The sequence below is a fragment of the Macrobrachium rosenbergii genome, chromosome 9, assembly GCF_040412425.1.
Source record: "Macrobrachium rosenbergii isolate ZJJX-2024 chromosome 9, ASM4041242v1, whole genome shotgun sequence".
NCBI lineage: Eukaryota > Metazoa > Arthropoda > Malacostraca > Decapoda > Palaemonidae > Macrobrachium > Macrobrachium rosenbergii.
Genome location: NC_089749.1, coordinates 18,785,162 through 18,798,831, shown reverse-complemented (window position 1 = coordinate 18,798,831; position 13,670 = coordinate 18,785,162). Strand labels below are relative to the sequence as shown.

The following is a 13,670-nucleotide window of genomic DNA, read 5'->3' as shown; positions in this document are numbered from 1 at the left end:
GTGCAAGCATAACTATTCTTAAATTATATACAGTCTCTCTCTCTCTCTCTCTCTCTCTCTCTCTCTCCCATGCACATACACACGCGCGCACACACACGCATACGAACATAATTGACTCTAATTTTAGATTCGTGCAATTACTTTTCATGTCTCTAATTTTGAATTAATGCCATTATATTTCGCACTCTCTCATACAGGCACTTTGGCTGCGATCATTAATGTCTCATATATTTAAAGCTATCCTGATATTCAGGGCAAAATTATGAAATCAAATGAATTCTGTATTTTTACTTTATAAATTTACTACCTCCTTTCTCTCTGCTACTCCAAATTTCATTTTCTGAGAATTATTTACATTCCGTAGCATTGTTTATTTTATATATATCTATTATTTCTATCTAAGGTAGTCGGTGGATCAGATTTATAAATGATTTTATAATCGAAATAAAACTATTGTTTTCTGCTTACAAAATTATATTTACCTCTCGTTTTATTTTATTTACATATTCGTATGATACAAGTTAGCTTTTATACAATGCGTTACGGGTTCCTTCAGTGACCGTATGGATAGCGTCTGTGACCATCTGGATAGCATCTGTGACCTGGATATCATGGATAGCATCTGTGACCATCTGGATAGCATCTGTGCTTGGATATCATGGATAGCATCTGTGACCATCTGGATAGCATCTGTGGCCATCTGGATAGCATCTGTGACCTGGATATCATGGGTATCATCATGGATAACACAGATAGCATCACTGATAATACCATTGGCATCGAAAATATTATGGATAGCATCGAGTATATCTTACAGATGGCATCAGTATCCAAAGAGATATCATCAGTGGCCCCAGGGATAGCACAAATAACTATCAGGATCGAATCAGTGGCCGTATCCGTAACCGTGGCCATAATTGGTGTGCAGTCTATTGGCCACAAAAGAGTGGCCATGATACGGATGGCTGGCCACTCCCAATCCGTAAGTTGGGGGAGGGAAGACGAAGGAGTGCGAAATGGTATGGCCATGTCCGACGATGGGGCCGTGTCCGAAACCGTGGCCATGTCCGAAACCGTGGCCATGTCCGAAGCCGTGTCCATGTCCGAAACCGTGACCATGTCCGAAACCGTGACCATGTCCGAATCCGTGTCCATGTCCGAATCCATGGCCATGTCCGAATCCGTGGCCGTGTCCAAAACCGGGTTCAGGATCAGCACTGCGTTTGCCAATGTAATGGCCGTAGCCGAGTCCGCCGTGTCCAAAACCATGGCCGTAACCGTGGCCTATTCCATGGCCACCGAACCCGAAGCCACCGTGTCCGAAGCCGCCGTGTCCGAAGCCGCCGTATCCGAAGCCGCCGTGTCCGAAGCCGCCGTGTCCGAAACCTAGCCCATGGCCTAAACCGAAGCCGATTCCGTGGCCACCGTAACCTCCGTGGATTGTGGTAACGGAGTAACCTGGATCAGCTGAGCGCTTCTGCTCTGCAGCCGCGTAGGCTACCAGCAGCACCACGAACTGAAGAAAATAAAGAAAAGTAATTATGGTAAGTAAAATAAAACTAAATAAAAATAAAGATCATAAGAAAATCCCTATTTTTTTATTCTTCCGTATCTAATTGATAATATTTTATTATTCGATATATATATATATATATACACACATACACACATATATATATATATATATATATATATATATATATATATATATATATATATACATATATATATATATATATATATATATATATATATATATATATATATATATATATATATATATATATATATATATAACCACGTAAACGATTAATGATTCTCAAAGCTAATTGATGATCTTACGAGAGTTCAAAGCTGTTCTACGTAACACAGAGTGTCGTGTTTCAGCGTAAACATGTACAAGGAATAGTGCTATAGTGTATGCTGAATACGTGCATTAATACATAGATATATACTTCTGACTCACAACGGGATCGGACCCAGGTCTTGGTTCGATCCCGATGTGAATCAGAAATTATTGTCTGTTCCGCACGTAAATATATAATATATATATATATATATATATATATATATATATATATATATATATATATATATATATATATATATATATATATATATATATATATATATATATATATATATATAGATATATATATATATATCAATCATCAACGAGTCATAATTACCAAAAACTTCATGATGTTTCAGTTATGGTTCCTGCTCAGTTGCTCGGCGGAGGGCCTAGGCGGTTATGACACTGTGACAGAGATGCACTCCTTATATATAAAGATCCGGACCCCAAGCAACCTTTGGCGTGGGGGTTAGGGGGGGGGTTATTGGGCGTTTTCCAACCCATCCTCCCTCCCCCCAGCTTTCATTCACCCTCATTCATTCACATCACCTTCGGTCAAATAAAAAAAAGGAAAAGAAATGGACTCTACTTAAGAGAAGTCCAGAATGACTTTACAGAGGAACCGAGCGTAAATTCCACGCATCCCTCGTCTCGTGGAATCTCTGGGTTGTGGGGTGAAGGAAAGACTGGGGAAAGTGATTTGTTATGTCACTGACTCGAGACATTCTTAAAATAGCGAGGAGAGAATTTCACTCTCAACGGTCTCTTGAAAATCATAAATTTTTAGCTTTAGATTGAAGCTAGACCTATGCTGTTTAAGATGCACTGTTTGTAACTGCAAGGAGACGTTTTTACTTATATGAGGGTTTTAGAGAATCATAAATTTTTAGCTTTAGATTGAAGCTAAACCTATGCTATTTGAGATGCACTGTTTGTAACTGCAAGGAGACGCTTTTACTTATATGAGGGTTTTAGAGAATCATAAATTTTTAACTTTAGATTGAAGCTAGACTTATACTATTTAAGATGCACTGTTATAACTGCAAGGAGACGCTTTTACAAATGAGGGTTTTAGAAAATCATAAGATGTTAGGCCTAAGCTATGTAAGCAGAATTCTATAGCCAAATCTAAGGAGAAGTAGCAGTTATCCCTTTAAGTAACGTTCTGATAAACATATTCACGCAATTTACTTTTGATGGTTTTTGAAAAAAATGAATTATGATCTTTGTACTAATGCTACGCCTGTGCTACGTAAGCTGCGTTGTTCCAACCAGATCTACCATTTTAAGTCACGTTATCATATACAACTTCACTAAATGGGAAATATTAAGAGCATTGCAAAGCTAACAACAGTTGCCGCTACTGTCAGGAGAGAGAGAGAGAGAGAGAGAGAGAGAGAGAGAGAGAGAGAGAGAGAGAGAGAGAGAGAGAGAAGAGTGCCCTAGGACCTGTATTGAAAGCAAGGCGTCAAAAGAAACGACAAGCGCTTATTGGCGCTTGAACGCTTCAAAAATAATATCCGCGAGATAATGTCAGGGTGCACGAGCGTAAAGGAGAACTTAGACAGCAACTGTAACTTTATGATCGTTCACTTTCTGTATATATAACCTCTTTAAGAATTGTTTTTTAACTAGAATTTACACCATTTGAGATATATTTACACATGTACGTTTGTTTTGACGTGTTTATGCCTGTTTTTTTTAGTTAATTAGTTGATAATGGTAAAATTCTCGGGATAATGTCAGGGTGTACGAACGTAAAGAATTTGGAAAGGAAAGGTAAGTTTACGATCGTATAATTCCTGCGTATACACTCAAATAATATTGAAGAATCCCTCTTTTTCCCGTACATTTCATACCATACAATAAGTATTCGCAATAAGTATTCGCTCATATTTATTTATTTTTCGACGTTTATGCCTCCATGTTTATTTAACGATAATATTCACGAGATAATGTCAGGGTGCACGAGCGTAAAGGAGAACTTGGAAAGCAATGGTAGCTTTGCGGTCGTACAATTTCTGTATAGAGAGTCTTTTAAGTAAAGAATTCTTCTTTTTCAGGTATAATTTACACAATATTATTATTATCTCATTAGATGAAACCTATTCACATGGAACAAGCGCACAGATGCCACTGACTTGAAATTCAATTCCAAAGAATGTTGGTTTCAGTTTCTCACCGCAGCAGACGCCACACTGCAGCAGTAACTGATCATGATACAGAGCCAGTGCTTTTTCTTCGCCCTGGGGGAGACGCGAACCCGTGACATGTGCGCTGCTTGTCACGACGCTAGCCACCATACCAGCGGATGGTTATTCTCTCTAGTGCATTTGTTTTACGTGTTTATGCCTGCGTGTTCATTTACAGTTTCATGAAAACATCACAGCTATTAGCGATGCTATTTCAAAAGTGATGACGGTGTTGGTTTTGTTGTCATACGCATTATGGAAGAATGACTTTCTTTAAAATGAATGTTTGTTATTCGTTGGCGTAATGTCTAACTCGGGGTGACTTAGTTAAAAAAATATTTTGTTTTTGTTTTTTTACGTTCAAAAATTTTACTCTTATTATAGTTTTATTATGAGGGAATTTGAAACTTCCGTGTCATCTATAAATCCTCAACGAATCTCTAAAAATATCAGCGTAAAAAGAGCTTCAAATATTACTCTTCACAGACAAGCAGATGACTGACATGAAATCTGGACTAAAATGGAAACAAATAACAAGTAAAAAATGCGCCGAAGTTTCTTGTGCGCAATCGAGTTTTCTGTACAGAGTATAATGCTGTATGAGCCGCGGCCCATGAAACTTTCAGCCACGGCCCGGTGGTGGCCTGTCCTGTGGAGTTACCAGACGCACGATCATGGCTAAATTTAACCTTAAACAAAATAAAAACTAACGAGGTTAGGGGGCTACAATTTGGTATGTTTGATGATTGGAGGGTGGATGATCAACATAACAATTTGCAGCCCCTCTAGCCTCAGTAGTTTTTAAGATCTGAGAACGGACGGAAAAAGTGTGGACGAATAGACAAAGTTATTTCAATTGTTTTCTTTTACAGAAAACTAATAAAAAACTAAGGCGAGTCTTGGAATTTCAGTATAAATCATTAATCGAACTGACATTCTAAGATTTGATAAAACTGGTATTTGTCTCTATGATGAAACGCAATGTTTTCATTTTTTCTTTTGAAAGGAACAACGATTACAATGGAGAATAAATAAATATTCTTTTTCTTTTTCTTGAGATCTGCCCTTTCTTTCTCCATCTTCTACTGCATTATCAATGTCTTTTCCCTCTAATACATACATACATACATATTATTAATATTATATATATATATATATATATATATATTATTATATTATATATATAAATATATATATATATATAATAAATAAATATATATATATATATATATAATAAATATATATATATATACATACATATATATATATATATATATATATATATATATATATATATATATATATATATGTATGTACATATAGAATAATAGGTTCATGGTCAACAAGCGTTCTGGATTTACCTTGAAAATGCAAAAGTAACTTTGGCAATAATGCTAGAAAATTAGTTTAGAAAAGAGCCTCGGAGACAATCACAGACGAGCCTAAGATATATCAAAGCACACTGGTAAATAATTTAAAATATCCTGGTCCTTACTGATACTGAAAGAGTTTTCGGAATAATATATTATTGCTGAAATCCAGTTAAATAATTTAAGCCTAGTTCCTTTACTACGAAGAAGACAGAACGAGAAATGGATACTTAGATAGACAGGAAGATGGACGAATAGATAGCTTGATAGACAGGTAGTTCAGTTCAGTTCGACTCTACTTCGCATCAAGATACACAGGTAATGGGTACGGTAGACAGATAGATAAGTAGATAGGCAGATAGGTACAGACATACACACACACACATATATATATATGTATATATATATATATATATAAATATAGAAGATACATATAGGGTATATATATGTGTGTATATATGATATATATATATATATATATATATATATATATATATATATATATATATATATATATAATATAATATAGATTGATAATGCAGTAGAAGACAGAGAAAGAGACAAAGAGAGAGAGAGAGAGAGAGAGAGAGAGAGAGAGAGAGAGAGAGAGAGAGAGAGAGAGAGAGAGAGAGAGAGAGTACTGCAAATGAAATCGTTCTCGAACCCTCAGGCGTAGAAAAAAAAGCTGCCTCTAAAAATGAATGAAATTAAACTAATCGAGAAGCAGAGCCAAGATGCCAGAGTCGACCATGGGTCCCACCACCCCACCCCACAACCCCAAAAAAAAAATATTCAGAAAATGAAATATGACAAAACTTCAAGAGACATATCACGACCTTAGACGCACTTAGCCACACGGAGTAGCGATTCTCAATTAAGATAAGGAGGCTAAACGTTAGCAACAGAGGAGCGAGAGAGAGAGAGAGAGAGAGAGAGAGAGAGAGAGAGAGAGAGAGAGAGAGAGAGAGAGAGGCCTGGATGCTTAGCAACGGCATATCTGCTTATCATCTCTCGCGGGAGCCTTGATATGTCAGTCAAGACAGGGAGTTATGACCTCCACTTTGAACTTCTTGCACGGCATCTAATTATTTTTTGCATGGAGATATAAGATTCTATTAGCCGACGACGCATTAAAGCATACGCTAGAGATGAATACACATACACGTCACACACATACACACACACACATACATATATACATATACATATATATAGTATATATAAATATAAAATAAATATATATATATATATATATATATATATATATATATATATATATATATATATATATATAATATTTAAACTAACGTTTATGATCTGTATTTAGAGACTTTAGATTTTGCCCAAAGAAGTAACTCCATTGATTAACACCTTCTGCAGGGAAAGAAAAATGAAAGAAGTATAGTTGATATACAGTACATAGTAACCTGATATGAATATATATATATATATATATATATATATGTATGTATATATATATATATAGTATATATATATATATATATATATATATATATATATATATATATAAAACACAGTCACCAAGTAAAGCTGAAGCAAAAAACCGCCATAACGCTCGGCCTTTCCTAAATAACAGATGATCTCAGGTTACGTTTTTGCGTTACCTCGGATCACCGAATGGACGCACCGCTGAACACGAATCGACAGGTGATATGAATTGCAATGTCAGCTGCTTTCAGGCTGATTGCGTCGTCTGCCAAATGTCAGGTTTCATCACACGGAATATTATCCGTAATCAGCCATGCTGGACTACGCAAAATTCAAGAGATTAGTGAAACTGGTAGGTTCTTATTCAGAGCTTTATTCTAATAAGTAAAGTATACAAAAATATACATAGACTAGAAAATATGTCGATGATTGAGCATGAATTGGAATGCATGAGAGTATTCGCAATATACAGAATAACAACTGTTTTTGTTAAACAAAATCCGCGGAATTTAGTTTTTTGAGTTTTGTTCAAATATGTAAAGTATAAAAAGTATACGAAGAATCACAGGTATGTCGATATTCGAACATGAATTGCAATACACGCAAGCATGCATATTACATAGAAAGATCGCTATTTTTCTTTTTGACTCCATAGTTTGGCCTACATTGTAACCAGATATGAATATATTTCTATTATTATCGGAATGTCAACTCACTTGTGTCTGAAGTAAAATTGAAAGGAAACCTAAGAATTGTGAGTGGATATTCTAAATGGCTACTCAGCTCAATGACAAAATTCTATTCTTGAGTGAAGAAGCTAAATGACAAAATTCTAGTCTTTAGTGAAGAAGCTAAATGACAAATTTCAAGTTTTTTAGTGAAGAGGCTAAATGACAAAATCCTAGTCTTTAGTGAAGAAGCCAAATGACAAAATTCTAGTCTTTAGTGAAGAAGCCAAATGACAAAATTCTAGTCTTTAGTGAAGAAGCTAAATGACAAATTTCAAGTCTTTTAGTGAAGAGGCTCAGTGACAAAATTCTAGTCTTTACTGAAGAAGCCAAATGACAAAATTCTAGTCTTTAGTAAAGAAGCTAAATGACAAAATTCTAGTCTTTAGTGAAGAAACTAAATGACAAATTTCAAGTCTTAGTGAAGAAGCTAAATGACAAAATTCTAGTTAGTAAAGAAGCTAAGTGACAAAATTCCAGTCTTTAGTGAAAAAGCTACATGACAAACTTTAGTGAAGAAGCTAGATGACAAAATTCTAGTCTTTAGTGAAGAAGCTAAATGACAAAATTCTAGTCTTTAGTGAAGAGGCTAAATGACGAAACTCTAGTCTTGAGTGAAGAAGCTGAAGGATAAATTTTAAAGTGAATCGAAGGCTTATGGAAATTTACTATAAGGTGGACAGTTACCACACAATTAAGATGAAAGTCTCAGAATAACTAAATATATACTGGTAAGATGATCTGTAGGTTAGGATGAAGGGTATAAGCCAATAGCTGACTTGGAAGTTATTCACGGAAGTTTATGCTGCAAGATTGAAGTTTAAGACAATTTTGGAAGTTTCTCCCAACTTCATATTGAGAAGCTATTCTAAAGATTATGAATTCAGACTCACTCTACAGTATATGATACTGGGATGTTTCACTGTAGTACGGAAGTGAATTAAAAATGAAGTAATGAAGTTAATTAAAGATTTTGAAGTTGCTCTGTAGATTATGACGAAGGTTAGCAGTTAATTACATATTAAGACTTTCCCCTGAAGTCATTTATAGAGTGAATAACGATTCTGAATATTATAACGGAAAGTGTAAGTTAATAATGAAATATGAAGTTGTGTAAGTTAACTATGAAATATGAGGTTAATTTATAGTAAACAGTAGGGCACCTAAAGAATGGATGAAGTTATCTATACAATTTCCTCTATATAGTTTCGGGCGCAGGAGTAAAGATAGACTACTGAGTCTTTTAAAAAGAGACAAACTTAACAGTTTAGAAATACAGAAGAAGGGAAAGAATTCCAGTGTCTAGGTTCCTGTCTGTAGGATTCAAAGAGTACGCATACCTATGGTAAGGATTCAGAAATTATATAGGTTTATATAAAATTGGGGGGGGGATATGAAATCAATAAATGCTGGGAAAATAATGAAGTCGTGAGTAAATGGGCTGAAAAGAAGAGGTGAAAAATGATTTGTATTTCAATACGAAAATATGAACATGATCTTGAGTAATAGTTTGAAGTCACAAATTAATTTCTTCGTGTAATTTTTTATTGGGTTAACCAGAAAATGTGTTTCACACACATCAACTCGATAACTATTTTATCATCAGTTTATAATTTTTAACATCGATATATATATATATATATATATATATATATATATATATATATATATATATGTAATATATATATATATATATATATATATATATATATATATGTAAATATATATATATATATATATATATATATATATATATATATATATATATATATATATATATATATATATATATCTGTGTGTGTTTGTGTTGCCAGTGTTTTAAGCTATCTTTGCTTTTTGCTTCTAAATCTTTTTTTGTTTTTACAAGGTTATGAATAGTCTAAAAAGTTATTTTTCTGCTGCAGCATAAATATTTATTTTAGTACTTATAACCTTTATACATATTGATACTTAGGAAGGATTTCTTATTGCTTAAAATTATCGGCCGTATCCGTAACCGTGTCCGTGGCTGTGACCGTAGATTGGATAATGGACGACCTCGTAAATAGGATAACTGACGCTGTATTCGACGGTGTGTCCGTGACCGCCGTGGCCATGCCCGTGCCCGTGTCCGTGACCGAATCCGCCTCCGAATCCCCGAATCCGTGTCCGAATCCACCGAATCCGTGACCGAAGCCGTGGCCGCCATGTAAGTAACCGGGTTCGGGATCTGCCTTGGCTTCAGGCTCAGCTTCAGGTTGAGCCTCGCGTTTTCCGATGTAGTGGCCGCCGTGTCCTCCGCCATGTCCCAAGGCCGAATCCGAAGCCGTGTCCGAAACCACCGAAACCACGTGTCCGAAGCCAAACCGTGTCTCGAAAACCTCCGTGTCCGAAGCCACCGTAACGGCCGAAGCCGAGTCCACGACCTCCGAATCCGTGCCCAAAGCCTCCGAAGCCTCCGAATCTGTGTCCAGGATCGGCTGAACGCTTCTGCTGCTCTGCGGCCACAAGGGCTGCCAACAGGACCACGACCTTTGAGGAGATCAAACATGTATGAAAATCTCTTAAATATTATTATGGGAATAATGACCTATATGATGATTGATGGGCTCATTAAACAGGACTTTGAGTATCTAATCTTTCTTTACTTTAGCAGACTCTGTTGACTCAAATGTCAAACAGTTCTCTGAGGAGAAGAAAAATATATAAAAAACTCATAACTATTTATGAGCAATGACTTACTTCATGATTAATGGGGACAATAAATAGGACTGTGAGTATCTAATGTTACTGTAGTTTAGAAGATTCTGTTAATCAAATGTCAAACAGAGTACTCTTCAGTAATTAGATATTTGTTTTAGAATTCAGAATTCATCAGTAATGTAACACTTATTTCCAGACGTAAAATGATGGTATGAATTATTAATATAAATCAACTTATCTTTTATGGATACCAGAGCAAATAATAAAATTATGTGCATAAAGCTTATGATATTGAATGCGAATTGATATACAGCAAAATATTTTCACGTCGATGTGATAAACTATTGAGATGAAAGCTATGGATCAGTTAAAGATATATATATATATATATATATATATATATATATATATATATATATATATATATATATATATATATATGCAGTATATACACACACAATAATAAAAGGAGGAAGACTTTAAACTACCAGCACCAAGCAACTCCAAATGAAATGCCATATAAACTGCTAAGAAACATTCCCTTACCAAAACTTTCATGGCTTCAGGAGGAGGCGATCTTGGCGTAGGTAGAGGAGGAGGCTGCAGCCGGATATGGTGACCTGAGGAGAGGTTTCCTCTTAATATAAGCGGCTCGCGAGCCTGGAAGGGGAGTGGGGGGGGGTGAACCACCCTCCGAGCCAGTCGTGAGGGAGTTTCTAGACACCGTTTTTTTTTTTTTTTACAGGTCATTCTGTAGGACGCAAATGAAGTGAATGAATGGAACGCAGTGATTTAGAGGGTAAATAATGGCGTGAATGACTGACATTACCCCGAGGGTTGACACGGTGTCTTGTCTTTTCCAGCAGCCACTCGTTGCAAGGTGATTTTTTTTTTTTTTTGCAAAGCTTGACATACGGGCGGATGGAGGGAAGCGTGAACGAATATTATCTCTTGCAGAAAATCATAGAGAGAGAGAGAGAGAGAGAGAGAGAGAGAGAGAGAGAGAGAGAGAGAGAGAGAGAGAGAGAGAGAGAGAGAGAGAGAGGCTGAAATACTTGGTAAGTTACTGGGAAAGAAAATTATAATGATCTCTGTTCTACTCAAGCGCCGTGCTTGCCAATATTCTGAAGGCTGATTTGTACCTTTTTGAAGTTGCTATGAACTATATTCCCTTCTTACTAAGGAAAGAAGAGTAATACATAAACGTACATACAGAAAATCATACAGAGAGAGAGAGAGAGAGAGAGAGAGAGAGAGAGAGAGAGAGAGAGAGAGAGAGAGGCTGAAATAAACGGTACCTTACAGTGAAAGAAAATGACAGTAATCTCTCCTCTGGTCAAACGCTTTGCTCGCTAGTATTTTGAAGGCTGATTTGTACCTAGTTTGAAGTCTGAGAAAAGAAGATTGATGCATAAACTTACATAAAAAATTCCTCATTTTTAACATCACCATCATCATCATTATGATTATTTTTATTATCAACAGCAGTTAATTCATAACTGCGAAATAAATGGGCAAGGTAAAAACATATTCAGTATCCCAGAATTCTTTGGGTAATTCTAAGAAATATCAAAACATGCTTTATCATAAACAGCAATAAATTCATAACTGGGAAATAAATGTACACAAGGAAAACATATTCAAATTCCAGATTTCTTTTGGGTAGCTCTAAGAAATATCAAAATACGCTTTATTATCAAAAGCAACAGATTCATAGCTGTGAAAGAAATGGCCAAGGTGAAAATATATTCAGGATCCCATATTTCTTTGGGCAACTCTAAAACAAGTAAAAAATGCGCCGAAGTTTCTTCGGCGCAGTAGAGTTTTCTGTACAACGTATAATGCTGTATTAAACTATCATCTACGACCTAGCAACGCTCAGTTACTCCCCAGATGAGGTGGATTGAGGATGCGTCACACGCCTCCGGAAAGCGCTGCCAGACGCACGAAACCATAACTTAAATCAAATAAAAACTACTGAGGCTAGAGGGCTGCAATTTGGTATCTTTGATGCTTGGAGGGTGGATGATCAACATACCAATTTGCAGCCCTCTAGCCTCAGTAGTTTTTAAGATATGAGGGCGGACAGAAAAGTGCAGACGGACAGACAAAGCCGTCATAATAGTTTTCTTTTTACAGAAAACTAAAATATCAAAATCGGATGTAAGATAGTGAGGAATAGAAGCTTTCCTACCTAACTGACATTTCACACTGAACTGCGTCCATTGCATCTTGGGGCTTGAAATCCCTAGGTGACGTGTGTCAAGAGTGGGGAGACGGCAGGACAGGTATGGACTAGACCAGGTTGAAATGTCTGACCTTAAGGGTTCCGTTTGAAGGATATTGCGAAAATCAGAAAAGTCTTCTTGTCAATTTTTTTTTGTTAATTTGGTAAATATTATAAATATTTCCGAAAGAACTGATGAATTGGAGATTTTTTGATGGGGAAAAAGTGGAGATATTTATTTTTATATTTTTGAGATTTTTTTTGATGGGGAAAAAGTGGAGATATTTATTTTTGATATTTTTTATATTTTTTTTTGATGGGGGAAAAAGTGGAGATATTCATTGTTGAAAACTATGTTGCCAGGCAAGATGACAATCTTATTATTTTCACAGGAACGTTACATGACAAGTATGAAAGCAATGGGAACTCATCTTATAGGAAAGGAGAATTTGAATGCATCAAATGTTAGCTCATATATATTAAAAATATAATAATAATAATAATAATAAATAATAATAATAATAATAATAATAATAATAATAATAATAATAATAATAATAATAAATGGTTTATTTCGCATCAAATACACTACAGTGAATTTCATACATAAAGCTAAAATATAAAGATACTAAAATCACACTGACATAAATAAGAATATATGCAAAATCCAAAAATAAAGTTATTTCATTATATGTATACACACACACACACACACACACACACATATATATATACGTACACATATATTTATATATATATATATATATATATATATATATATATATATATATATATATATATATATATATATATATATATATATATATATATATATATATATATATATATATATATATATATATATATATATATATATTCTAAGTAAGAAAGCCAAAAGTGCAAATCCAGGTCGAAGAAGAGTAATTCAGGCACGATCCATTGACTCCCATTATGTCTGTTTATCATAACAAGGAAGTAAGTACTTGGCTGTTAGTCGACTATAGCGAATTATAGCTAATTTGGATGGCAAAGGGGCATTGCCCTCAAATAAAATTATTCGCTGAAATCGAATATATATTTGTATGTTCGCTGAAATCGAATATATATTTGTATGTTCGCTGAAATCGAATATATATTTGTATGTTCGCTGAAATCAAATGTATATTT

At 35.0% G+C, this 13,670-nt stretch overlaps 1 protein-coding gene across 1 annotated transcript in view; it reads right to left on the bottom strand.

Annotated features, from left to right (window-relative positions):
* Nucleotides 1-428: 428 nt before the first annotated feature.
* LOC136841905 (keratin, type II cytoskeletal 1-like) overlaps nucleotides 429-13,670 on the bottom strand; it is a 28,517-nt gene continuing 15,275 nt past the window's right edge. Inside the window, exons 9-12 of the mRNA XM_067109326.1 lie at nucleotides 11,698-11,775; nucleotides 10,823-11,027; nucleotides 9,941-10,105; nucleotides 429-1,516 (exon numbers count right to left, since the gene is read on the bottom strand). Coding sequence (XP_066965427.1) covers nucleotides 887-1,516; nucleotides 9,941-10,105; nucleotides 10,823-11,027; nucleotides 11,698-11,775 — 1,078 coding nt within the window. The 3' untranslated portion in view covers nucleotides 429-886. The remainder of the gene's footprint in view (nucleotides 1,517-9,940; nucleotides 10,106-10,822; nucleotides 11,028-11,697; nucleotides 11,776-13,670) is intronic.